General features: G+C 41.1%; 1 protein-coding gene and 1 long non-coding RNA gene across 2 annotated transcripts in view; one reads left to right on the plus strand and one right to left on the minus strand.

Moving 5' to 3' along the window:
* nectin1b (nectin cell adhesion molecule 1b) overlaps nucleotides 1-24,938 on the plus strand; it is a 419,153-nt gene that overhangs the window by 310,961 nt on the left and 83,254 nt on the right. Inside the window, exon 7 of the mRNA XM_052468740.1 lies at nucleotides 17,544-17,691. Coding sequence (XP_052324700.1) covers nucleotides 17,544-17,691 — 148 coding nt within the window. The remainder of the gene's footprint in view (nucleotides 1-17,543; nucleotides 17,692-24,938) is intronic.
* Nucleotides 7,680-8,118, minus strand: LOC127908944 (uncharacterized). The gene is made up of 3 exons (XR_008069136.1): nucleotides 8,054-8,118; nucleotides 7,882-7,967; nucleotides 7,680-7,795 (listed from the first exon to the last, which is right to left on the minus strand). It is a non-coding gene; the product is annotated as an uncharacterized LOC127908944 (long non-coding RNA).

A 24,938-nucleotide genomic window follows, 5' to 3' on the forward strand; every position in this document is an offset into this window, starting at 1 on the left:
CTGTCTTACAGTAATCTGGTAAAAATCAAATTTGACATTCGCTCAGTACATTGTTTTTACTGAGGAAATGTACGAGTCTGCTGTTAATGATCATGCTGAGGATTTTCCCAAGGTTGCTGTTGACACATATTCCACGGTAGTTATTGGGGTCAAATTTGTCTCTACTTTTGTGAATTGTGGTGATCAGTCCTTGGTTCTAAATATTGGGGAAGATGCCAGAGTGAAGGGAATGTGAACGAGTTTAAGTATTGCCGATTGGAATTCATGGTCTGTATATTTTATCATTTAATTTATGATACCATCAACACCACATGTCTTTTTGGGTTGGAGGGTTTGTATTTTGTCCTGTAGTTCATTCAATGTAATTGGAGATTCCAGTGGGTTCTAGAGGTCTTTAATAGTTGATCCTAAGATTTGTATTTGATCTTGTACAGTACCGGTCAAAAGTTTGGACACACCTACTCATTCAAAGGTTTTTCTTTATTTTAACAATTTTCTACATTGTAGAATAATAGTGAAGACATCAAAACTATGAAAGAACACACATGGAGTAACCAAAAAGTATTAAACAACCCTTTGCCTTGATGACAGCTCTTATAAAACAGTTTATAAAACAGTATATTAAAACAGTATGTTAAAACAGTATATTAAAACAGGATATTAAAACAGTATATTAAAACAGTATATAAAACAGTTTATAAAAACAGTTTATGAAACAGTATACAAAAACAGTTTATAAAACAGTTTATAAAACAGTATATTAAAACAGGATACAAAAACTGGAAATAAACAGGATATAAAAACTGGAAATAAACAGGATATAAAAACTGGAAATAAACAGGATATGAAAACAGTATATTAAAACAGGATACAAAAACTGGAAATAAACAGGATATAAAAACTGGAAATAAACAGGATATAAAAACAGGAAATAAACAGGATATAAAAACTGGATAATAAACAGGATACAAAAACTGGAAATAAACAGGATACAAAAACTGGAAATAAACAGGATACAAAAACTGGAAATAAACAGGATACAAAAACTGGAAATAAACAGGATACAAAAACTGGAAATAAACAGGATATAAAAACTGGAAATAAACAGGATATAAAAACTGTTTATAAAACAGGATATAAAAACAGGAAATAAACAGGATACAAAAACTGGAAATAAACAGGATATAAAAACTGGAAATAAACAGGATATAAAAACTGTTTATAAAACAGGATATAAAAACTGGAAATAAACAGGATATGAAAACAGTATATTAAAACAGGATACAAAAACTGGAAATAAACAGGATATGAAAACAGTATATTAAAACAGGATATAAAAACTGGAAATAAACAGGATATACAAACTGTTTATAAAACAGGATATAAAAACTGGAAATAAACAGGATATGAAAACAGTATATAAACAGGATATAAAAACAGTATATTAAAACAGTATATTAAAACAGGATATTAAAACAGGATATTAAAACAGTATATTAAAACAGGATATTAAAACAGTATATAAAACAGTATAGAAAAACAGTTTATAAAACAGTTTATAAAACAGTATATTAAAACAGGATACAAAAACTGGAAATAAACAGGATATAAAAACTGGAAATAAACAGGATATAAAAACTGGAAATAAACAGGATATGAAAACAGTATATTAAAACAGGATATTAAAACAGTATATTAAAACAGTATATTAAAACAGTATATAAAACAGGATATTAAAACAGTATATGAAAACAGTATATTAAAACAGGATATAAAAACTGGAAATAAACAGGATATACAAACTGTTTATAAAACAGGATATAAAAACTGGAAATAATCAGGATATGAAAACAGTATATTAAAACAGGATATAAAAACTGAGATATAAAAACTGGTTTTAAAAACAGGATAAAAAAAAATAAAACTAAAAAAAATAACAGTATATAAAAACAGTATATGGATATACATTCTAGATATGAAAACATTTATTTAAAAAGGAATTGAAAACAGGATACAAAAACGGTATGTTTATTGAAAAAAATGCACATTTATTTCACCAGGTAGGCTAGTTGAGAACAAGTTCTCATTTACAACTGTAACCTGGCCAAGATAAAGCAAAGCAGTGTAACACAAACAACTAAGAGGTACACATGGAATTAACAAACATACAGTCAATAACACAATAGGGAAAAAGTCTATATACAGTGTGTGCAAAATGGGGTAAGATGAGGTAAGTATGGCAATCAATAGGCCGTGGTGGTGAAATAATTAAAAACTGGTGTGATAGATGTGCAGAAGATGAATATTTCAAGTAGAGATACTGGGCTGAAAAAGGAGCAAAACATTTCTTATAACAGTATGGGGATGAGGTAGGTGGATGGGCAATTTACAGATGGGATAAGTACAGGTGCAGTTATCTGTGAGCTGCTCTGACAGCTGGTGCTTAAAGTTAGTGAGTGAGATATGAGTCTCAAGCTTCAGTGATTTTTGCAATTTGTTGTAGTCATTGGCAGCAGAGGACTGGAAGGAAAGGCGGCCAAAGTAGGAATTGGCTTTGGGGGTGACCAGTGAAATATACCTGCTGGAGCACGTGCTACGGGTGGGTGCTGCTATGGTGACCAGTGAGCTGAGATAAGGAAGGGCTTTACCTAGCAGAGACTTATAGTTGACCTGGAGTCAGTGGGTTTGGTGACGACTACGAAGTGAGGCCCAGACAACGAGAGCATACAGGTCGCAGTGGTGGGTAGTATATGTGTCATGCCTTGGTCTTAGTATTTTGTGTTTTCTTTAATTATTTGTTCAGGCCAAGTGTGACATGGGTTTATTGTGTTGTCGTATTGTTTTTTTTGTAGGCATTGGGATTGTGGCTGATTAGGGGTGTGTCTAGTTTAGGCTTGGCTGCCTGAGGCGGTTCTCAATCAGAGTCAGGTGATTCTTGTTGTCTCTGATGGGGAACCGTATTTAGGTAGCCTGGGTTTCACTTTGTATTTTGTGGGTGATTGTTCCTGTCTCTGTGTAGTTTCACCAGATAGGCTGTAATTAGGTTTCACGTTCCGTTTTGTTGTTTTTGTATATTACGTTATTTTCATGTATCGTCATTTCATTCATTAAAGTCATGAGTAACCACCACGCTGCATTTTGGTCCGACTCTCTTTCGACAAACGAAGAACGCCGTTACAATATGGGGCTTTGGTGGCAAAACAGATGGCACTGTGACAGACTGCATCCAATTTACCGAGTGGAGGGTTGGAGGCTATTTTGTAAATGACATCGCCGAAGTCAAGGATCGGGAGGATGGTCAGATTTACGAGGGTATGTTTGGAGATGCTTACTGTGAGTCTGGAAGGAGAGTTTACAGTATAACCAGACACAAAGGTAGTGATGCTGGATGGGCGGGCAGGTGCTGGTAGTGATCGGTTGAAGAGCATGTATTTAGTTTTACTTGCATTTCAGAGCAGTTGGAGGCCACGGAAGGAGAGTGTTATGGCATTGAAGCATGTCTGGAGGTTAGTTAACACAGTGTCCAACGAAGGGCCAGAAGTATACAGATTGGTGTCGTCTGAGTAGAGGTGGATCAGAGAATCACCAGCAGCAAGAACAACATCATTGGTGTATGCAGAGAAAAGTGTCTGAATTGAACCCTGACAGCATATTAAATCAGATTGTAAAGACAGCATATTAAAACAGATTGTAAAGACAGCATATTAAATCAGATTGTAAAGACAGCATATTAAAACAGATTGTAAAGACAGCATATTAAAACAGATTGTAAAGACAGCATATTAAATCAGATTGTAAAGACAGCATATTAAATCAGATTGTAAAGACAGCATATTAAAACAGATTGTAAAGACAGCATATTAAATCAGATTGTAAAGACAGCATATTAAATCAGATTGTAAAGACAGCATATTAAAACAGATTGTAAAGACAGCATATTAAATCAGATTGTAAAGACAGCATATTAAATCAGATTGTAAAGACAGCATATTAAAACAGATTGTAAAGACAGCATATTAAATCAGATTGTAAAGACAGCATATTAAAACAGATTGTAAAGACAGCATATTAAAACAGATTGTAAAGACAGCATATTAAATCAGATTGTAAAGACAGCATATTAAAACAGATTGTAAAGACAGCATATTAAAACAGATTGTAAAGACAGCATATTAAAACAGATTGTAAAGACAGCATATAAAAACACGATATAAAACAGGAGATGAAACAGGATATAAAAGGTGGATATAAAAACTGGATATAAAAACTGGATTAAAAACAGTATATGAAATTATTATAAAAGCAGTATACAGTTTATAAAAATGTTGTGTAAAAATAATATGTTAAAAACAGGATATAAAACACGATATTAAAGGAGGATATAAAAACAGGATGTAAAAAAAGGATATAAAAACAGAATATAAAACAGATATTAAAAGGAGGATATAAAAACACGATATAAAAACGATATTAAAGGAGGATATAAAAACAGGATGTAAAAAACGATATTAAAGGAGGATATAAAAATAGGGATATTAAAGGAGGATATAAAAACAGGATATTATTAAAGGAGGATATAAAAACAGGATATTATATTAAAGGAGGATATAAAAACACGATATAAAACACGATATTAAAGGAGGATATAAAAACAGGATGTAAAACAAGATAACAAACAGGATATAAAACACGATATTAAAGGAAGGTATAAAAACAGGATGTAAAACAAGATAACAAACAGGATATAAAACACAATATTAAAGGAAGATATAAAAACAGGATATAAAACACGATATTAAAGGAGGATATAAAAACAGGATATAAAAACAGGATGTAAAACACGATATTAAAGGAGGATATAAAAACACGATATAAAACACGATATTAAAGGAGGATATAAAAACTGGATGTAAAACAAGATAACAAACAGGATATAAAACACGATATTAAAGGAGGATATAAAAACAGGATATAAAAACAGGATGTAAAACACGATATTAAAGGAGGATATAAAAACTGGATGTAAAACAAGATAACAAACAGGATGTAAAACACGATATTAAAGGAGGATATAAAAACAGGATATAAAAACAGGATATAAAACACGATATTAAAGGCGGATATAAAAACAGGATATAAAACACGATATTAAAGGAGGATATAAAAACAGGATGTAAAACACGATATTAAAGGAAGATATAAAAACAGGATGTAAAACACGATATTAAAGGAGGATATAAAAACAGGATGTAAAAACAGGATATAAAACACGATATTAAAGGAGGATATAAAAACAGGATATAAAAACAGGATATAAAACAGGATATAAAAACAGGATATAAAACACGATATTAAAGGAGGATATAAAAACAGGATGTAAAAAACGATATTAAAGGAGGATATAAAAACAGGATATAAAACACGATATTAAAGGAGGATATAAAAACAGGATATAAAACACGATATTAAAGGAAGATATAAAAACAGGATGTAAAACACGATATTAAAGGAGGATATAAAAACAGGATATAAAAACAGGATATAAAACACGATATTAAAGGAGGATATAAAAACAGGATATAAAACACGATATTAAAGGAGGATATAAAAACAGGATATAAAACACGATATTAAAGGAGGATATAAAAACAGGATATAAAAACAGGATATAAAACACGATATTAAAGGAAGATATAAAAACAGGATATAAAAACACGATATTAAAGGAGGATATAAAAACAGGATATAAAACACGATATTAAAGGAGGATATAAAAACAGGCTGTAAAACAAGATAAAAAAAACAGGATATAAAAATGGAAGAAATTGCTTAAAATTAAATTTTACTGCATTTTCCCCATTTGGAAAACTATGTGGAGTTATTTTTCTACTATCCTCCTGTCTATAGGCCTATTTATTATTTGTAGACCGTTGCAGTTTAGTGGCATGACTGTGGCTGTGGTCTCTGGAACAGGTGTCTGTCTTGGACTATCAATGGTCTCTGGTTGGCATGATCCTGGCATGATGCTGGCTGACATGGGTTGGTAGCCAGACTCCCAATCTGTCCAATGAAACCTCCCCAGGATGGCTGGAGCGTGTAAGAGGCCCCATGGAGAAGACATCATTTAAAACATCTGATGGCAAGGAAGGAAGCCAACAGCTCCAGGTTTCACTGTTGTGAAGTGATCATAATTATAACTCGAACTCTATAAACAACTCTAGAACTCTATAAAACCGTACTATATCATGACTCTCTTCTCTCCTATTCTCAGAGTGAACATATGTATTTATTTATTTAACCTTTATTTAACGAGGAAGGGCTCATTGAGATTTGAAATCTATTTTTCAAGAGCGTCTTTGCCAAGATAGGCAGCACAAAGTCATTACACATTTACAGACAGACAACATGAAAAACTACAGGTAATCTGGTAAAAAGCCATAGAATTCACAAGAGTATAACAAAATCATCAAATATATATTTAAAAACATTGACAGGTCAGGGAATCAGCCTCAAAATCATTCATCAATGATTTAAAAACATCAATCGGGAACTCCAAAGTTTTTCCAGTTTAAAACTATTTTGTAAGGCGTTCCAAGCCGATGGCGCAGAGGACATAAAAGCCCTTTTACCAAATTCAGTTCTGACATTTGGAACAGTTAGCAGGATAAATCCTGTGAACGAAGAGACGACCCACCACATTTCTGAACAATAAAAATGCCCAAATAAAATGATAGTAAACCCAAAATGGCTTTGTAAATAAAAGTATAGGCCAGCCAACCCTGGTATACAAAGTGCAGTGGTGTGTAAGGGTTTTGCGGTTTAAAATAAATCTCAAAGCTCCATGGTAAAGGGTGTCAATTGATCTCAAACACTGAGCGGAAGCATTCAAATATAAAATATCTCCATAGTCTAGTATAAGCATAAATGTAGCTGATACTTGCCTCCTTCTGGCTTCAAAAGAAACACAGGCCGTATTCCTAAAATAAAAATCCCAACTTCAGCTTCAATTTTTTTGTAAGTTGTTGAATATGCAATTTAAAAAAAAAGGCTGTCATCAATTAAAATTCCAAAATATTTATATGAGGTAACAGTCTCAATCTCATTGCCCTGACAGGTAGGAATAGGTGAAAGGTTCAGAGGTCTATTTCTTGCTTTAGAAAACAACATTAGTTTAGTTTTGTCAGTATTTGATTTGATTAGATTTGATTAGGATCTCTTTTAGTCCCCATTTGGACTAATCTTCCAAGAGTCCTTAACAATAAAATACAATTTATAATACAAACACACTTTCACATATAACACACTATTACAAACATACATAATACACTAGCATAATGACCCAATAAATACTCAATCTAAAAATTAAAAATATTGATTCTTTATCTACTATAGTCCCACAACATTTCTATATACTATATTTAAATTGTTTTTAAATAATGTTTAAACTTATATATTGAAAGGTTTCTAGTTTGCTCAGTTCATTTATTCCATTTCTTTATTGCTCTAAATCGAAATGTTCTTTTGCCCATTTCTTTTTTCTGTCTGGATAACGCATAGATGGTGGACAATCTATTCCTAGTATTTACTGAATGTCTGTCTCTTACCAACTGAATACTGTTGTGAATAGAACTTGGCCATTTTAAATTATGTATATTATAAAATAATATAAGCATGTTTTTTTCAATTATCTTGTCGATTGATGACCAACCAAGAACACTGCACATGACTGCAACAGAAGAACCATATCTCCACCTTAAAACAACCCATGACTGCAACAGAAGAACCATATCTCCACCTTAAAACAACCAATGACTACAACAGAAGAACCATATCTCCACCTTAAAACAACCCATGACTGCAACAGAAGAACCACATCTCCACCTTAAAACAACCCATGACTGCAACAGAAGAACCATATCTCCACCTTAAAACAACCCATGACTGCAACAGAAGAACCATATCTCCACCTTAAAACAACCCATGACTGCAACAGAAGAACCATATCTCCAGCTTAAAACAACCCATGACTACAACAGAAGAACCATATCTCCACCTTAAAACAACCCATGACTGCAACATAAGAACTATATCTCCACCTTATAACAACCCATGACTGCAACAGAAGAACCACATCTCCAGCTTAAAACAACCCATGACTGCAACAGAAGAACCACATCTCCACCTTAAAACAACCCATGACTGCAACAGAAGAACCACATCTCCACCTTATAAAACAAACCATGACTACAACAGAAGAACCACATCTCCACCTTAAAACAACCCATGACTACAACAGAAGAACCACATCTCCACCTTAAAACAAACCATGACTGCAACAGAAGAACCATATCTCCACCTTAAAACAACCCATGACTACAACAGAAGAACCATATCTCCACCTTAAAACAACCCATGACTACAACAGAAGAACCATATCTCCACCTTAAAACAACCCATGACTACAACAGAATAACCATATCTCCACCTTAAAACAACCCATGACTACAACAGAAGAACCACATCTCCACCTTAAAACAACCCATGACTACAACAGAAGAACCACATCTCTGCCTTAAAACAACCCATGACTGCAACAGAAGAACCATATCTCCACCTTAAAACAACCCATGACTACAACAGAAGAACCACATCTCCACCTTAAAACAACCCATGACTGCAACAGAAGAACCATATCTCCACCTTAAAACAACCCATGACTGCAACAGAAGAACCATATCTCCACCTTAAAACAACCCATGACTGTAACAGAAGAACCATATCTCCACCTTAAAACAACCCATGACTGCAACAGAATAACTATATCTCCACCTTAAAACAACCCATGACTGCAACAGAAGAACCATATCTCCACCTTAAAACAACCCATGACTGCAACAGAAGAACCATATCTCCACCTTAAAACAACCCATGACTGCAACAGAAGAACCATATCTCCACCTTAAAACAACCCATGACTGCAACAGAAGAACCATATCTCCACCTTAAAACAACCCATGACTACAACAGAAGAACCATATCTCCACCTTAAAACAACCCATGACTGCAACAGAAGAACCATATCTCCACCTTAAAACAACCCATGACTGCAACAGAAGAACCATATCTCCACCTTAAAACAACCCATGACTACAACAGAAGAACCATATCTCCACCTTAAAACAACCCATGACTGCAACAGAAGAACCATATCTCCACCTTAAAACAACCCATGACTACAACAGAAGAACCATATCTCCACCTTAAAACAACCCATGACTGCAACAGAAGAACCATATCTCCACCTTAAAACAACCCATGACTGCAACAGAAGAACCATATCTCCACCTTAAAACAACCCATGACTGCAACAGAAGAACCATATCTCCGCCTTAAAACAACCCATGACTACAACAGAAGAACTATATCTCCACCTTAAAACAATCCTTGCTGCTTTGCTCTGCATTCTGCAGCCTCCTAACTTCACTAGATGATGCATTTCCCCAGACCACCTAACAGTAGTTCACCTGACTCTCAACCAATGCCTGTGTTATTTGCTGAAGGATTTTCCCTGGTAAATATTTAGCTATCCTTCTGATTATGCATGCTGTTTTAATATTTTTTTTTACATAGATTCGTTCTTTGAGACGACCATGATAAGCAGTTGTCTAGCTGCACTCCCAGTAGTTTGGTTTCTGCCACTTCTTCAATTTGTACTCCTTCCATACTTAATTGCATCCCATGCTGTATCCCATGCAATTATACAAAAGCAAGATCCCACATTCTAAGGTAGAAGGTTGCCTAAGTATGGTCCCCAATCAGAGACCACGATAGACAGCTGATTGGAAAACATACCAGGCCAACATAGAAAATACAACATAGATTGGCCACCCTAATCACACCCTGACCTTACCAAATAGAGAATAAAAAGGCTCTCTAAGGTCAGGGCATGACATTCAGGGCATGAGCAACTGTATCAAAAGCCTTAGAGAGATCCATAAAAAGTGAGACACAGTGCTGTTTTTAGTCAATGGCTTCAGTGATATCATTTAAAACCTTCATGGCTGCTGTAATTGTGCTATGCTTCTTCCTGAAGCCCGATTGGTACATTGATAAATTAGAGTTAGTATATAAAAACTATTTTAGCTGTTCACTAATAAAGGTTTCAAGTATATTTCGACAGGGGTGACAGCTTTGAGATTGGCCTATAATTATTTGAAAGAGTTGGATCTCCTCCTTTTAAAAGTGGTAGGACAAATCCAGATATTTGTAATTTCATTACATTCCAGGGTTAGATTGAACAGAGATGTAAGTGGTTCAGCTATGAAATCAGCTGCCAGATTTAAAAAGCAGGGATCCAAAAGATGAGGACCTGCAGGCTTTCTCTGATCTAAGGATTTCAGGGCTTTATGTACCACCTGCACTGAGAATGACAAAAAGCTCAAAGTTTGACCAGCTCTCACTGGTTCATTTTGCCTTTCTGAGAAGAAAATAACACTTGTTTCATAATTGTCTTAAAATAAGCCAATCAGCATCAGAACATGATTTCCTTGCTTCAGCCCAGGCTAGATTACGGTCATGAATAATACAAGACAGCTCAGAAGACAACCATGGGTTATCTCGCCCTTTAACCCTGGACCTGCGGATGGGGCATGTTTGTTTACTATTTGGGAAAAATCACCATGAAAGAATTTCCAGGCAGTTTCCACATCAGGAATCAAATCAATCTGCTCCAGTCAAAATAAAACAAATTGTGAAAGAAAGCCGGCTCAATTAAAACTACTTCAAATTTCTCTTACAAATAAAATGTAGGTTTGTTTTAGGAACCTTAGTATTTCTAACAGCAATCATTAGGATAGGGGGATAAGCCAAACAGCAGGGGGTCTATTCCAACGGAATCAGGGGGTCAGCAATCTGGATAAGAGCAGAGGGGGTCTGCATCATTACAAAAAACACCAACCGCAGAATATTTATGTGGAACATTTGTCAATATCAAATCAATCAGGGTAGATTTTTTTTGCACATTTGAGATTTGGGCGAGTGGGTGAGTTAATCAACTGGGTAAGATTAATAGAATTACAAACATTTTAAAATGATCAGACACCCCGGCTTTATCCAACAACTTAAGATGTTGACCAATCAAGTTCATATCACTGTAAAGAGGTTTAGACATAAGGTTCAACAGAGAAGAAAATGCATCATCGAGAGCAGAGGGGGGTCTATAACAGCCAATCATAGTTATAGAGAGCAGAGGGGGGTCTATAACAGCCAATCACAGTTATAGAGAGCAGAGGGGGGTCTATAACAGCCAATCATAGTTATAGAGAGCAGAGGGGGGTCTATAACAGCCAATCATAGTTATAGAGAGCAGAGGGGGGTCTATAACAGCCAATCATAGTTATAGAGAGCAGAGGGGGGTCTATAACAGCCAATCATAGTTATAGAGAGACCATTTGAAGCTTGAAGATTCAAAACAAGATATTCCAACTGTTTCCAAATAGTTTCAGACTTACAGGGAATTTAGTCTTTACATATATAGCCACACCCACACCTTTCTTAACTCAATCAGTGTGCTACACATTGTAACCATTTATACAAATATCATATTTATATATGATCAAGAACAGACTTGCTGAGCCAGGTTTAAGAAAGCACAATCAGTTGATTTAGCCCAAATCCTAACCCTATCAATTTTTGACAACAGGCTGCATATGTTTAAATGAAAAATACCAAAACCAGATCTAGATTTACGATCAGGGGTTTGGAGACATTGCATATCAGGGCCAGTGTAAGGTTTGCACATTACCTGATGTCTACAAAAGAAGAATAACTTGGTACCTCTGTTTAATAACCTTGCACTTTTTTAAGAAACCTACTGCAAGCGAATTTCCAGACAATACAAAACAGTCATTTAAAACCATTAGACTTTGGTAGTGACATAAGTTTGTGCTGTTCACATCATGCCACAAATACATCGGGACTTGGACAAGTGGACCGAGTGGAAAATGGTGAGTTCCCGCAGAAAAATGTCTAATGGACAGGAGAGCACATTGTCAGATGTACTCCCCAGCAACAATGAGTTCAGTAAAGTCAGTGCATAAAGAATTATCACGAAAATTGTCATTTCTCTAAGAGATGTAAGAAATAGAGGCCAAGGAAAGGTAAGAGGAGAGAGGGACTGTGTGTATATATGAGTCAGTATGTGAGTGTGTGTGTATAGACAGAGTGTGTCATCATTCTGTTGTGAATTTCTTACCCCATGCCAGTGTTTGCTGAACCATGCTAGGCCCCAGCATGGAAGATGGCATTGAATGAGGAAGCAGCATGGGTAATATAACAGTGTGTGTTGGCAGGGTTAGAGGAGCTGGCCTTGAGGCTCTGGTGAATACAGCCTGTTTCCATTTAAGTGCTGCGTTGCTGCAGCCTGTGACATTTAGCTTGTCTGGGGAGTGGGCATAGTCTTACCGATCGCTCTCTCGCCCTCTCCCTTTCTCTCTCTCTCTCTCAATTCAATTAAAGTCAATTCGCTTTATTGGAATGACTGTACAAAGTACATATTGCCAAAGCTTATTTTGGAAATGTACAATATAAAATAGATAAAAATTAGAATTAAACTTGTCAACGGGACAACAATAACCAAGGGTCAAAATAACATTCAACAATGACAATAATCATACAGTAGAGGACATGTGCAGGTTGATTGGTCTGTCAGACTCTGTCCCTCATCTTATGGCAGGCAGCAATGTAGTGCGCTGCCAACCCACAGCTCTCTGCGTCCTCCCCCAACAGGACGGGTAGCCTATCCTCATCAGAGAGGTCTTCAATGTAGTGCTCTGCCAACCCACAGCTCTCTGCGTCCTCCCCCAACAGGACGGGTAGCCTATCCTCATCAGAGAGGTCTTCAATGTAGTGCTCTGCCAACCCACAGCTCTCTGCGTCCTCCCCCAACAGGACGGATAGACTACCCTCATCAGAGAGGTCTTCAATGTAGTGCTCTGCCAACCCACAGCTCTCTGCGTCCTCCCCCAACAGGACGGGTAGCCTATCCTCATCAGAGAGGTCTTCAATGTAGTGCTCTGCCAACCCACAGCTCTCTGCGTCCTCCCCCAACAGGACGGGTAGCCTATCCTCATCAGAGAGGTCTTCAATGTAGTGCTCTGCCAACCCACAGCTCTCTGCGTCCTCCCCCAACAGGACGGGTAGCCTATCCTCATCAGAGAGGTCTTCAAAGTAGTGCTCTGCCAACCCACAGCTCTCTGCGTCCTCCCCAACAGGACGGGTAGCCTGTCCTCATCAGAGAGCTCTTTGAAACCTTGAATAAGGGTTTCAAATATGGGAAAATGACCCTCTCTGATTGTTTTATATTTTTGACATGTTGTCAGGAAATGCAGATCCTTCTCAGGTTCTGCTGTGGTGCAGTGGTTGAACAGCCTTTCCTCTACAGGGAGCCAGGTTCTGCTGTGGTGCAGTGGTTGAACAGCCTTTCCTCTACAGGGAGCCAGGTTCTGCTGTGGTGCAGTGGTTGAACAGCCTTTCCTCTACAGGGAGCCAGGTTCTGCTGTGGTGCAGTGGTTGAACAGCCTTTCCTCTACAGGGAGCCAGGTTCTGCTGTGGTGCAGTGGTTGCACAGCCTTTCCTCTACAGGGAGCCAGGTTCTGCTGTGGTGCAGTGGTTGAACAGCCTTTCCTCATCAGGAGCCAGGTTCTGCTGTGGTGCAGTGGTTGCACAGCCTTTCCTCTACAGGGAGCCAGGTTCTGCTGTGGTGCAGTGGTTGAACAGCCTTTCCTCTACAGGGAGCCAGGTTCTGCTGTGGTGCAGTGGTTGCACAGCCTTTCCTCTACAGGGAGCCAGGTTCTGCTGTGGTGCAGTGGTTGCACAGCCTTTCCTCAACAGGACGGGGAGCCAGGTTCTGCTGTGGTGCAGTGGTTGCTCAGCCTTTCCTCTACAGGGAGCCAGGTTCTGCTGTGGTGCAGTGGTTGCACAGCCTTTCCTCTACAGGGAGCCAGGTTCTGCTGTGGTGCAGTGGTTGAACAGCCTTTCCTCTACAGGGGGCCAGGTTCTGCTGTGGTGCAGTGGTTGAACAGCCTTTCCTCTACAGGGAGCCAGGTTCTGCTGTGGTGCAGTGGTTGCACAGCCTTTCCTCTACAGGGAGCCAGGTTCTGCTGTGGTGCAGTGGTTGCTCAGCCTTTCCTCTACAGGGAGCCAGGTTCTGCTGTGGTGCAGTGGTTGCTCAGCCTTTCCTCTACAGGGAGCCAGGTTCTGCTGTGGTGCAGTGGTTGCTCAGCCTTTCCTCTACAGGGAGCCAGGTTCTGCTGTTGTGCAGTGGTTGCTCAGCCTTTCCTCTACAGGGAGCCAGGTTCTGCTGTGGTGCAGTGGTTGCTCAGCCTTTCCTCTACAGGGAGCCAGGTTCTGCTGTGGTGCAGTGGTTGAACAGCCTTTCCTCTACAGGGAGCCAGGTTCTGCTGTGGTGCAGTGGTTGCACAGCCTTTCCTCTACAGGGAGCCAGGTTTTCCTGTGTCTACCATTCTCCATGGCAAGGCTGTGCTTACTGAGCCTGTAGTTTGTCAAGGTTTTAGAATAGGTTTTGATCAGTAACCATGGTCAAATGGATTTAGCCACGGTGTACTGTCGATTTAGAGCCAGATAGCAATGCATTTTGCTTTGTGTTTGTGCTTGTGTTTCCCAATAAGCAATGTAGTTTTGTTTTGACTGTGTTGTAATTTGGTTTATTCTGATTGATTGGATGTTCTGGTCCTGAGGCTTCAGTGTGTTAGTAGAACAGGTTTGTGAACTCAGCCCCAGGACCAGCTGGATGAGGGGACTCTGGGGTGCAGGGTTTCTTGTTTTGCAAGTGGACCCCACAACTCGCTGCCATAAAGTGCAATTGGTTCAATGAAATTCAATTAGTTTTAGCCAAATTGTAATAGGTATTTCAATTTCAATTAGCTTTTTAAACCTCTTGAGACTCTAGGGGCAGTATTTCATTTTTGGCTGAAAAACGTTCCCGTTTTAAACAAGATATTTTGTCACGAAAAGATGCTCGGCTATGCATATAATTGACAGCTTTGGAAAGAAAACACTCTGAGGTTTCCAAAACTGCAAAGATATTATCTGTGAGTGCCACAGAACTGATGCTACAGGCGAAACCAAGATTAAACTTCAAACAGGAAGTGAGGCAAATTTTTGAGGCGCTGTTTTCCAATGTCTCCTTATATAGCTGTGAATGCGCCCTGAACGAGCCTACACATTCTGCCGTTTCCCCAAGGTGTCTGCAGCATTGTGACGTATTTGTAGGCATATCATTGGTAGATTGGCCATAAGAGACTACATTTACCAGGTGTCCGCCCGGTGTCCTTTGTCGAAATTGGTGCGTAATCTCCAAGCTGCACGCATTCATCCATGTGATTCAGGGGAGAGAGGAGACTTCCACGAACAATATATCATCGAAGAGATATGTGAAAAACACCTTGAGGATTGATTCTAAACAACGTTTGCCATGTTTCAGTCGATATTATGGAGTTAATTTGGAAAAAAGTTTGCCGTTTTGATGACTGAATTTTTGTTTTTTTGGTAGCCAAACGTGACGCAGAAAACGGAGCGATTTCTCCTAAACAAATAATCTTTCAGGAAAACGGAACATTTGCTATCTAACTGAGAGTCTCCTCATTGAAAACATCCGAAGTTCTTCAAAGGTAAATGCTTTTATTTGAATCCTTTTCTGGTTTTTGTGAAAATGTTGCCTGCTGAATGCTAACGCTAAATGCTACGCTAGCTATCAATACTGTTACACAAATGCTTGTTTTGCTATGGTTGAGAAGCATATTTTTGAAAATCTGAGATGACAGTGTTGTTAACAAAAGGCTAAGCTTGAGAGCTAGCATATTGATTTAATTTCATTTGCGATTTTCATGAATAGTTAACGTTGCGTTATGGTAATGGGCTTGAGGCTGTAGTCACGATTCCGGATCCGGGATGCCTCGACGCAAGAAGTTAAATAATTATGTTATTTTCTTACTTATAACTTTGTAGAACAGTCCTGTACGCCAAATAGAATCAAATGCTTTTTGGAAGTCGATGAAGCAAGCGTGTATGTTGGTATTATTTTGGTGGACGTGTTTATATATCAGGGTGTGTAGGGTGTAAATATGATCACAGCTCCGTAGGCAAGCACCATGGTCTTGTAGCGGATGCGAGCTTCAACTGGAAGCCAGTGGAGAGAGCGGAGGAGCGGGGTGACGTGAGACAGCCCATTATCAGCCTGAAAACGTCATCCTGGTACGTTTTTGAAAAAAAGGTGTCACAGTAGTTGATGTTTTTCTCAATACAGTGGGTTCAATGGGAAACGATGAGAGTTACAGGGTTGACGATTATGTCAATACATTGCAGTCAATGGAAAAAGACTGTCACAGTTTTGATGCCGTGGGCTTGACAACTAGCTTGTTCAACATCTCTTTCGTATCGTCTGAGATCCCTAAAGATTGGAAAGCTCCCGCTGTCACCCCCTCTTCAAAAGGGGAGACACTCCAGACCCAACCTGCTGCAGACCTATATCTATCTTACCCTGTCTTTCTAAGGTCTTCAAAAGCCAAGTTAACAAAGAGATCACCGACCATTTCAAATCCCACCTCACCTTCTCCGCTATGCAATCTGGTTTCCGAGCTGGTCATGGGTGCCCCTCAGCCACGCTCAAGGTCCTAAATGATATCATAACCGCAATCGATAAATGACAATACTGTGCGTGTGTGTGTACCGTCGTGGGTGTGTGCTCATAGTTTTGTGTGTCATGGTTTACGCGTTTAAAAAATGTTGAGTTGCAAGGAACAATATTTGCAGACTAGCTTTTCAGTCAGACGCATAGTTGTCTCCAGAGTGGGTGGATGATGGAGTAGTAGAAATCCAGACAGACTGTAACTAACACTATGGTCTCTCTCTCTCTCTTACTACAGGACAGCTTACCTTTAGCCTGGGGAGAGACTTAACTTATAACTGCGGTCTTGAAGTTGGTATTCAAACCACAAATTCTTTCTGATGAGAAATCGTTTCTCTAGTTCTCTCTCTCTGCCCCCCTCTCTCTCTCTCGCTCCCTCTCTCTCTCTCTGCCCCCCTCTCTCTCTCTCTCGCTCCCTCTCTCTCTCGCTGCCCCCTCTCTCTCTCTCTGCCCCCCTCTCTCGCTCCCCTCCCTCTCTCTCTCTCTGCCCCCCTCTCTCTCTCGCTCCCTCTCTCTTTCTCTGCCCCCCTCTCTCTCTCTCTCTCGCTCCCTCTCTCTCTCGCTGCCCCCTCTCTCTCTCTCTCTCTCTGTCCCCCTCTCTCTCTCTCTCGCTCCCTCTCTCTCTCGCTGCCCCCCCTCTCTCTCTCTCTCTCTAGCTCCCTCTCTCTCTCTCTCTCGCTCCCTCTCCCTCTCTCTCGCCCCTCTCTCGCTCTCTAGCTCCTCTCTCTCTCTCTCGCTGCCCCCTCTTCTTTCGATCAGCCTTTATGCCACAGGTGATGTTCTGAACTGTAACTGCTCTCTCGTTCTAACTATCATCCCTCTCTCCTCTCCTTCACAGACAAGCCGATGGCCCGAGGCCCTCCCGGAGGAGTCTTGGGGGTGCTGGGTGGGGTCGTAGCCGCTGGGCTCCTCATCGCCATGGCCATCACTGTCTTCATGGTCTGCCGGCGGCAGCAGAAGACACGCACCAACACTGACAATGACCTGTGAGTTCCCAAGGGTGGGTGGGGCAAGTGGGTGGGGCAAGTGGGTGTGGTAAAATAAATATATATTTGTTTGTTTAATATAAGTAATTTGAAATTATTTATACTTTTACTTTTGATACTTAAGTATATCTTTGCAATCACAATTTTATTTTGATACTTAACTATATTTAAAACCATATACGTTTAGACTGTTACACAGGTAGTTTTTTACTGGGTGACTTTCACTTTTACTTGAGTCATTTTCTATTAATGTATCTTTACTATTACTCAAGTATGAGGCATATATCTGGGGAAGGGTATAAAACAATTTCTAGAGTATTGAACTTTTCCAAGAGAACAGTGATCTCCATCATTGGGAAATGGAAAAAATATGGAACTACCCAGACTCTGCCTAGAGCTGGCCGTCCGACCAAACTGAACAACCAGGCAAGAGGACCTTGGTCAGGGAGGTGACCAAGAATCCAATGGCCACTCGGATAGAACTACAGAGTTCCTTGGCTGATATGGGAGAACCTGCCAGAAAGACAACAGACTCTCCAGCATCACCAATCTGGGTTTTACGGGAGAGTGGCCAGACAGAAGCCACACCTGAGAAAATTGCACATGACAGCACACCTGGAGCAAAAACGTACGTGAAAGACTCTGACAGCATAAGGCAAAATATTATGTGGTCTGATGAGACAGAAATGTAACTATTTGGCCTGAATGGGCACAGCCCATCACCCGTCTAACACCATCCCTACTGTGAAGCATGATGGTGGCGGCAGGGACTGGGAGACTGGTAAGGAACAATGAATGGAGCCAAATACAGACAAATCCTTGATGAGAACCTGCTTCAGAGTGCAGATTTACATTCCAACAGGACAATGACCCCAAGCATACAATAAATCAAATCTGGAATGGCTTCAGAACAAGAACGTGAAAGTCCTTGAGTTGCCCAGTCAAAGCCCAGACTTGAATCCCACTGAAAATCTGTGGAAAGACTTGAAGATTGCTGTTCACCGCCGCTCCCCATCTGACTTAACAGAGCTTGAGAGAATATGGCATGGAAAAAAATCCGCAAATTCAGATGTGCAAAGCTGATACAGACATACCAAAGAAATCTCAAAGCTATAATGTCCTCCAAAAGTGCTTCTACAAAGTATTGACCCAGGGGTGTGAATACTTGCGTAAATGACATTTCTGTATTTTATTTTCGATAAATGTGCAAAAATTTAAAAAAATGGGAGGGAAGGAGGGAGGGAGTGAGAGAGAGAGAAAACCTCTCCCAATGTTGAGAACCAATTAGTGATCAGGTCAATCATCCCGACCAACCTGGGACACTGTAAAGATGTGCCAGAGTTTCAGACTCAGCACAGAATGGACACCCCTCCCCAACAGTAGGATCCAGGTGTACCAGATGCAGAATGGACACCCCTCCCCAACAGTAGGGTCCAGGTGTACCAGATGCAGAATGGACACCCCTCCCCAACAGTAGGATCCAGGTGTACCAGATGCAGAATGGACACCCCTCCCCAACAGTAGGATCCAGGTGTATCAGATGCAGAATGGACACCCTCCCCAACAGGAGGATCCTGGTGTACCAGATGCAGAATGGACACCCCTCCCCAACAGTAGGATCCAGGTGTACCAGATGCATGTTGGTGGCTATGGCTCCATGTATTATCCTCCATTGGAGGTCATCTGTCCTCTTATCAATAGGCAGTTTGTATAATGATCACCAACAGCCTTTTGGAGAGGCACCTGGACCAAGCACACCCGCCCACCTCGTCGATTTTACCCCTTCCAGGGAAGAGGCAATGGACACCTTTACACATATTCTGTACATGGCCTTCTTTCCCACCTCCTTGAACTCCCCCAGCTCCGGGGTATGACTCAGCTTGGTAAACCCCACGCCTAGCAGATATGATCATAGGCTGGCTGAACCCAGAACACGGGACTTGATGGCAGTGTTATAAAAAAGAGGCTCTTCAAAAAGCCACATCCCTGGTGGCGTGCAGGCCTTACGGGACTTGACAAGACCCCTCCAAGTCTGCATAACAGACTCACAAAATGGAGTCAGGCCAGGCAACTCACCCCCTCCAGCTTTAAGAGGAAAAGGTGCTTGTCTAAGCCCACACAGCCTCATCTCCTCATCAGTGTGTACTCTGTGTCGACCCAGTTAGAACCATCACTGTACAACAGTCTCTGGGCTGCTTGAAGCCAGAAAGCCATGATCCTAGAGGAAATGTCCACCAGGCCTTGCCCACCCTCGTGCAGTGTCAGGTACAGGGCTGCAGCTTTAATCCAGTGTTGTCCAGACCAGAAGAAATTGACATGGGTCCTCTGAAGCTCTTGTATCAGACCCTTTGGTGGCTGCAAAATCATTAGTCTGTGCCACAGGGTAGAGGCAGCATGATTATTAGTTACCAGGACCCTTCCCTATAAGACATCTGGGTCAGCACCCATTTCCAACTTGACAGTCTGGCACACACTTTCTCAACTACACCCTCCCAGTTATTTTTCTGAAAGACATCGACGCCTAGAATACCCCCAAAGTCTTCATTCCATCTCTGCCCCACTGAAGCCCCCTGGTAGCTGTGGAGCGGACCCAATCTGAAGCTGACCACAGTGCTTCACTCTTTCCCAAATTGACTCTAGCTGAAGAGGCCCTCTCATACACCTTTAACCTTTGCGTGTAGGGGGCAGTATTTTAATTTTTTGATAAAAAACGTACCCATTTGAAACTGCCTATTTCTCAGCCCCAGAAACTATAATATGCATACAATTGTCAGATTAGGACAGGAAACACTCTAAAGTTTCCAAAACTGTACAAATATTGTCTGTGAGTATAACAGAACTGATATTGCAGGCCTGAGGAAAATCCAATCAGGAAGTGCCTCTTATTTTGAAACCTCTCTGTTCCTATGCATGCCTTCCTTCCATTTAAAAAGATATCAACCAGATTCCTTTTTCTATGGCTTCTCGAAGGTGTCAACAGTCATTAGACATAGTTTCAGGCTTTTATTTTGAAAAATGAGCGTGAAGGATCACATTGCGTGAGTGGATAGGTGGGGGTTCTCAGAGTGAGTTTTGCGCAGCTGAGTAAAGCCGCCATTGTTCCTCCCACTGTTATTGAAAAACCTACACACTCGGTTTATATATTATTGAATATATATTTTAAAAACAACCTGAGTATTGATGATAAAAAACGTATGACATGTTTCTGTGGACATTATGGATATTATTTGGAATATACGTCTGCGTTGTGTCATGACCACTCTTTCCTGTGGATTTCTGAACATAACGCGATTATTTTGGGTATAAAAATAATCTTTATGGAACAAAAGGAACATTTATTGTGTAACTGGGAGTCTCGTGAGTGAAAACATCCAAAGACCATCAAAGGTAAAACCATTGTTTTGATTGCTTTTTTGATTTTCGTGACCTAGCTACGTAATGCTTAGTAACATACATAATGTTATGTTTTGCTATCGATAAACTTACACAAACGCTTGGATTGCTTTCGCTGTAAATAAAATTAATAATTTCAAAATCTTAGACGACAGGTGGATTAACAAAAGGCTAAGCTGTGTTTTCCTATATTGCACTTGTGATTTCATGAATATGAATATTTTCTAGTAATATTATTTGACTGTGGCGCTATGCTATTCAGCGGTGGCTGATGACAATTATCCCGGGATGGGTAGCGTCAACAAGTTAAAGCGTTTGACCTCACATCTTCACCCCCTGTAATAAAAACTGTCACGTCATCTGCATACGCAGACAGTGCTATCGTGGGACCCTTCATTACACCTGGCACAGAGAAACCAGTAAGCTTCACTCTTAAAAAACAAAGGCTAAGCCTTTGGCTAACCCCCCCCCCACATGACCCCCCTGTAACCCATTACTCGTAGTGGGCATGTCCTCCACTACCTAGGAGCCTAGCTCCACATGAACCCTTTACCCCAGCACTCTTACTGGGCACCTCAAATCAAATCAAATCAACGTGGTTAGCAGATGTAAATGCGAGTGTTGCGAAATGCTTGTGCTTCTAGTTCCGACAATGCAGTAATAACCAACAAGTAATCTAACTAACAATTCCAAAACTACTGTCTTATACACAGTGTAAGGGGATAAAGAATATGTACATAAGGATATATGAATGAGTGATGGTACAGAGCAGCATAGGCAAGATACAGTAGATGGTATCGAGTACAGAATATACATATGAGATGAGTATATAAACAAAGTGGCATAGTTAAAGTGGCAAGTGATACATGTATTACATAAGGATGCCGTCGATGATATAGAGTACAGTATATACGTATGCATATGAGATGAATAATGTAGGGTAAGTAACATTATTTAAGGTAGCATTGTTTAAAGTGGCTAGTGATATATTTACATCATTTCCCATCAATTCCCATTATTAAAGTGGCTGGAGTTGAGTCAGTGTCAGTGTCAGTGTGTTGGCAGCAGCCACTCAATGTTAGTGGTGGCTGTTTAACAGTCTGATGGCCTTGAGATAGAAGCTGTTTTTCAGTCTCTCGGTCCCAGCTTTGATGCACCTGTACTGACCTCGCCTTCTGGATGATAGCGGGCGTGAACAGGCAGTGGCTCGGGTGGTCGATGTCCTTGATGATCTTTATGGCCTTCCTGTAACATCGGGTGGTGTAAGTGTCCTGGAGGGCAGGTAGTTTGCCCCCGGTGATGCGTTGTGCAGACCTCACTAAACCTCTGGAGAGCCTTACGGTTGTGGGCGGAGCAGTTGCCGTACCAGGCGGTGATACAGCTCGCCAGGATGCTCTCGATTTTGCATCTGTAGAAGTTTGTGAGTGCTTTTGGTGACAAGCCAAATTTCTTCAGCCTCCTCTTCCCGATGCTGTCTATGTTAGTGGACCAATTCAGTTTGTCTGTGATGTGTATGCCGAGGAACTTAAAACTTGCTCCCCTCTCCACTACTGTTCCATCGATGTGGATAGGGGGTGTTCCCTCTGCTGTTTCCTGAAGTCCACAATCATCTCCTTAGTTTTGTTGACGTTGAGTGTGAGGTTATTTTCCTGACACCACACTCCGAGGGCCCTCACCTCCTCCCTGTAGGCAGTCTCGTCGTTGTTGGTAATCAAGCCTACCACTGTTGTGTCGTCCGCAAACTGGATGATTGAGTTGGAGCGTGCGTGCCACGCAGTCGTGGCTGAACAGGGAGTACAGGAGAGGGCTCAGAACGCACCCTTGTGGGGCCCCAGTGTTGAGGATCAGCAGGGTGGAGATGTTGTTGCCTACTCACCACCTGGGGGCGGCCCGTCAGGAAGTCCAGTACCCAGTTGCACAGGGCGGGGTCGAGACCCAGGGTCTCGAGCTTGATGACGAGCTTGGAGGGTATTATGGTGTTGAATGCCGAGCTGTAGTCGATGAACAGCATTCTCACATAGGTATTCCTCTTGTCCAGGTGGGTTAGGGCAGTGTGCAGTGTGGTTGAGATTGCATCGTCTGTGGACCTATTTGGGCGGTAAGCAAATTGGAGTGGGTCTAGGGTGTCAGGTAGGGTGGAGGTGATATGGTCCTTGACTAGTCTCTCAAAGCACTTCATGATGACGGAAGTGAGTGCTACGGGGCGGTAGTCGTTTAGCTCAGTTACCTTAGCTTTCTTGGGAACAGGAACAATGGTGGCCCTCTTGAAGCATGTGGGAACAGCAGACTGGTATAGGGATTGATTGAATATATCCGTAAACACACTGGCCAGCTGGTCTGCGCATGCTCTGAGGGCGCGGCTGGGGATGCCGTCTGGGCCTGCAGCCTTGCGAGGGTTAACACGTTTAAATGTCTTACTCACCTCGGCTGCAGTGAAGGAGAGTCCGCATGTTTTCGTTGCAGGCCGTGTCAGTGGCACTGTATTGTCCTCAAAGCGGGCAAAAAAGTTGTTTAGTCTGCCTGGGAGCAAGACATCCTGGTCCGTGACTGGGCTGGATTTCTTCTTGTAGTCCGTGATTGACTGTAGACCCTGCCACATGCCTCTTGTGTCTGAGCCGTTGAATTGAGATTCTACTTTGTCTCTGTACTGACGCTTAGCTTGTTTGATAGCCTTGCGGAGGGAATAGCTGCACTGTTTGTATTCGGTCATGTTACCAGTCACCTTGCCCTGATTAAAAGCAGTGGTTCGCGCTTTCAGTTTCACGCGAATGCTGCCATCAATCCACGGTTTCTGGTTAGGGAATGTTTTAATCGTTGCTATGGGAACGACATCTTCAACGCACGTTCTAATGAACTCGCACACCGAATCAGCGTATTCGTCAATATTGTTATCTGACGCAATACGAAACATATCCCAGTCCACGTGATGGAAGCAGTCTTGGAGTGTGGAGTCAGCTTGGTCGGACCAGCGTTGGACAGACCTCAGCGTGGGAGCCTCTTGTTTTAGTTTCTGTCTGTAGGCAGGGATCAACAAAATGGAGTCGTGGTCAGCTTTTCCGAAAGGAGGGCGGGGCAGGGCCTTATATGCGTCGCGGAAGTTAGAGTAACAATGATCCAAGATTTTTCCACCCTGGTTGCGCAATCGATATGCTGATAAAATTTAGGGAGTCTTGTTTTCAGATTAGCCTTGTTAAAATCCCCAGCCACAATGAATGCAGCCTCCTGATAAATGGATTCCAGTTTGCAAAGAGTCAAATAAAGTTCGTTCAGAGCTGTGTCTGCTTGGGGGGGGATGTATACGGCTGTGATTATAATCGAAGAGAATTCTCTTGCTAGATAATGCGGTCTACATTTGATTGTGAGGAATTCTAAATCAGGTGAACAGAAGGATTTGAGTTCCTGTATGTTTCTTTCATCACACCATGTCTCGTTAGCCATAAGGCATACGCCCCCGCCCCTCTTCTTACCAGAAAGATGTTTGTTTCTGTCGGCGCGATGCGTGGAGAAACCCGCTGGCTGCACCGCCTCCGATAGCGTCTCTCCTGTGAGCCATGTTTCCGTGAAGCAAAGAATGTTACAGTCTCTGATGTCCCTCTGGAATGCTACCCTTGCTCGGATTTCATCAACCTTGTTTTCAAGAGACTGGACATTGGCGAGAAGAATGCTAGGGAGTGGTGCACGATGTGCCCGTCTCCGGAGTCTGACCAGAAGACCGCCTCGTTTCCATCTTTTTCGGATTCGTTTTTTTGGGTCGCTGCATGGGATCCATTCCATTGTCCTGTTTGAAAGGCAGAACAAAGGATCCGCGTCGCGAAAAACATATTCTTGGTCGTACTGATGGTGAGTTGACGCTG

Source organism: Oncorhynchus keta, chromosome 18 (genome assembly GCF_023373465.1).
Source record: "Oncorhynchus keta strain PuntledgeMale-10-30-2019 chromosome 18, Oket_V2, whole genome shotgun sequence".
Taxonomy (NCBI): domain Eukaryota; kingdom Metazoa; phylum Chordata; class Actinopteri; order Salmoniformes; family Salmonidae; genus Oncorhynchus; species Oncorhynchus keta.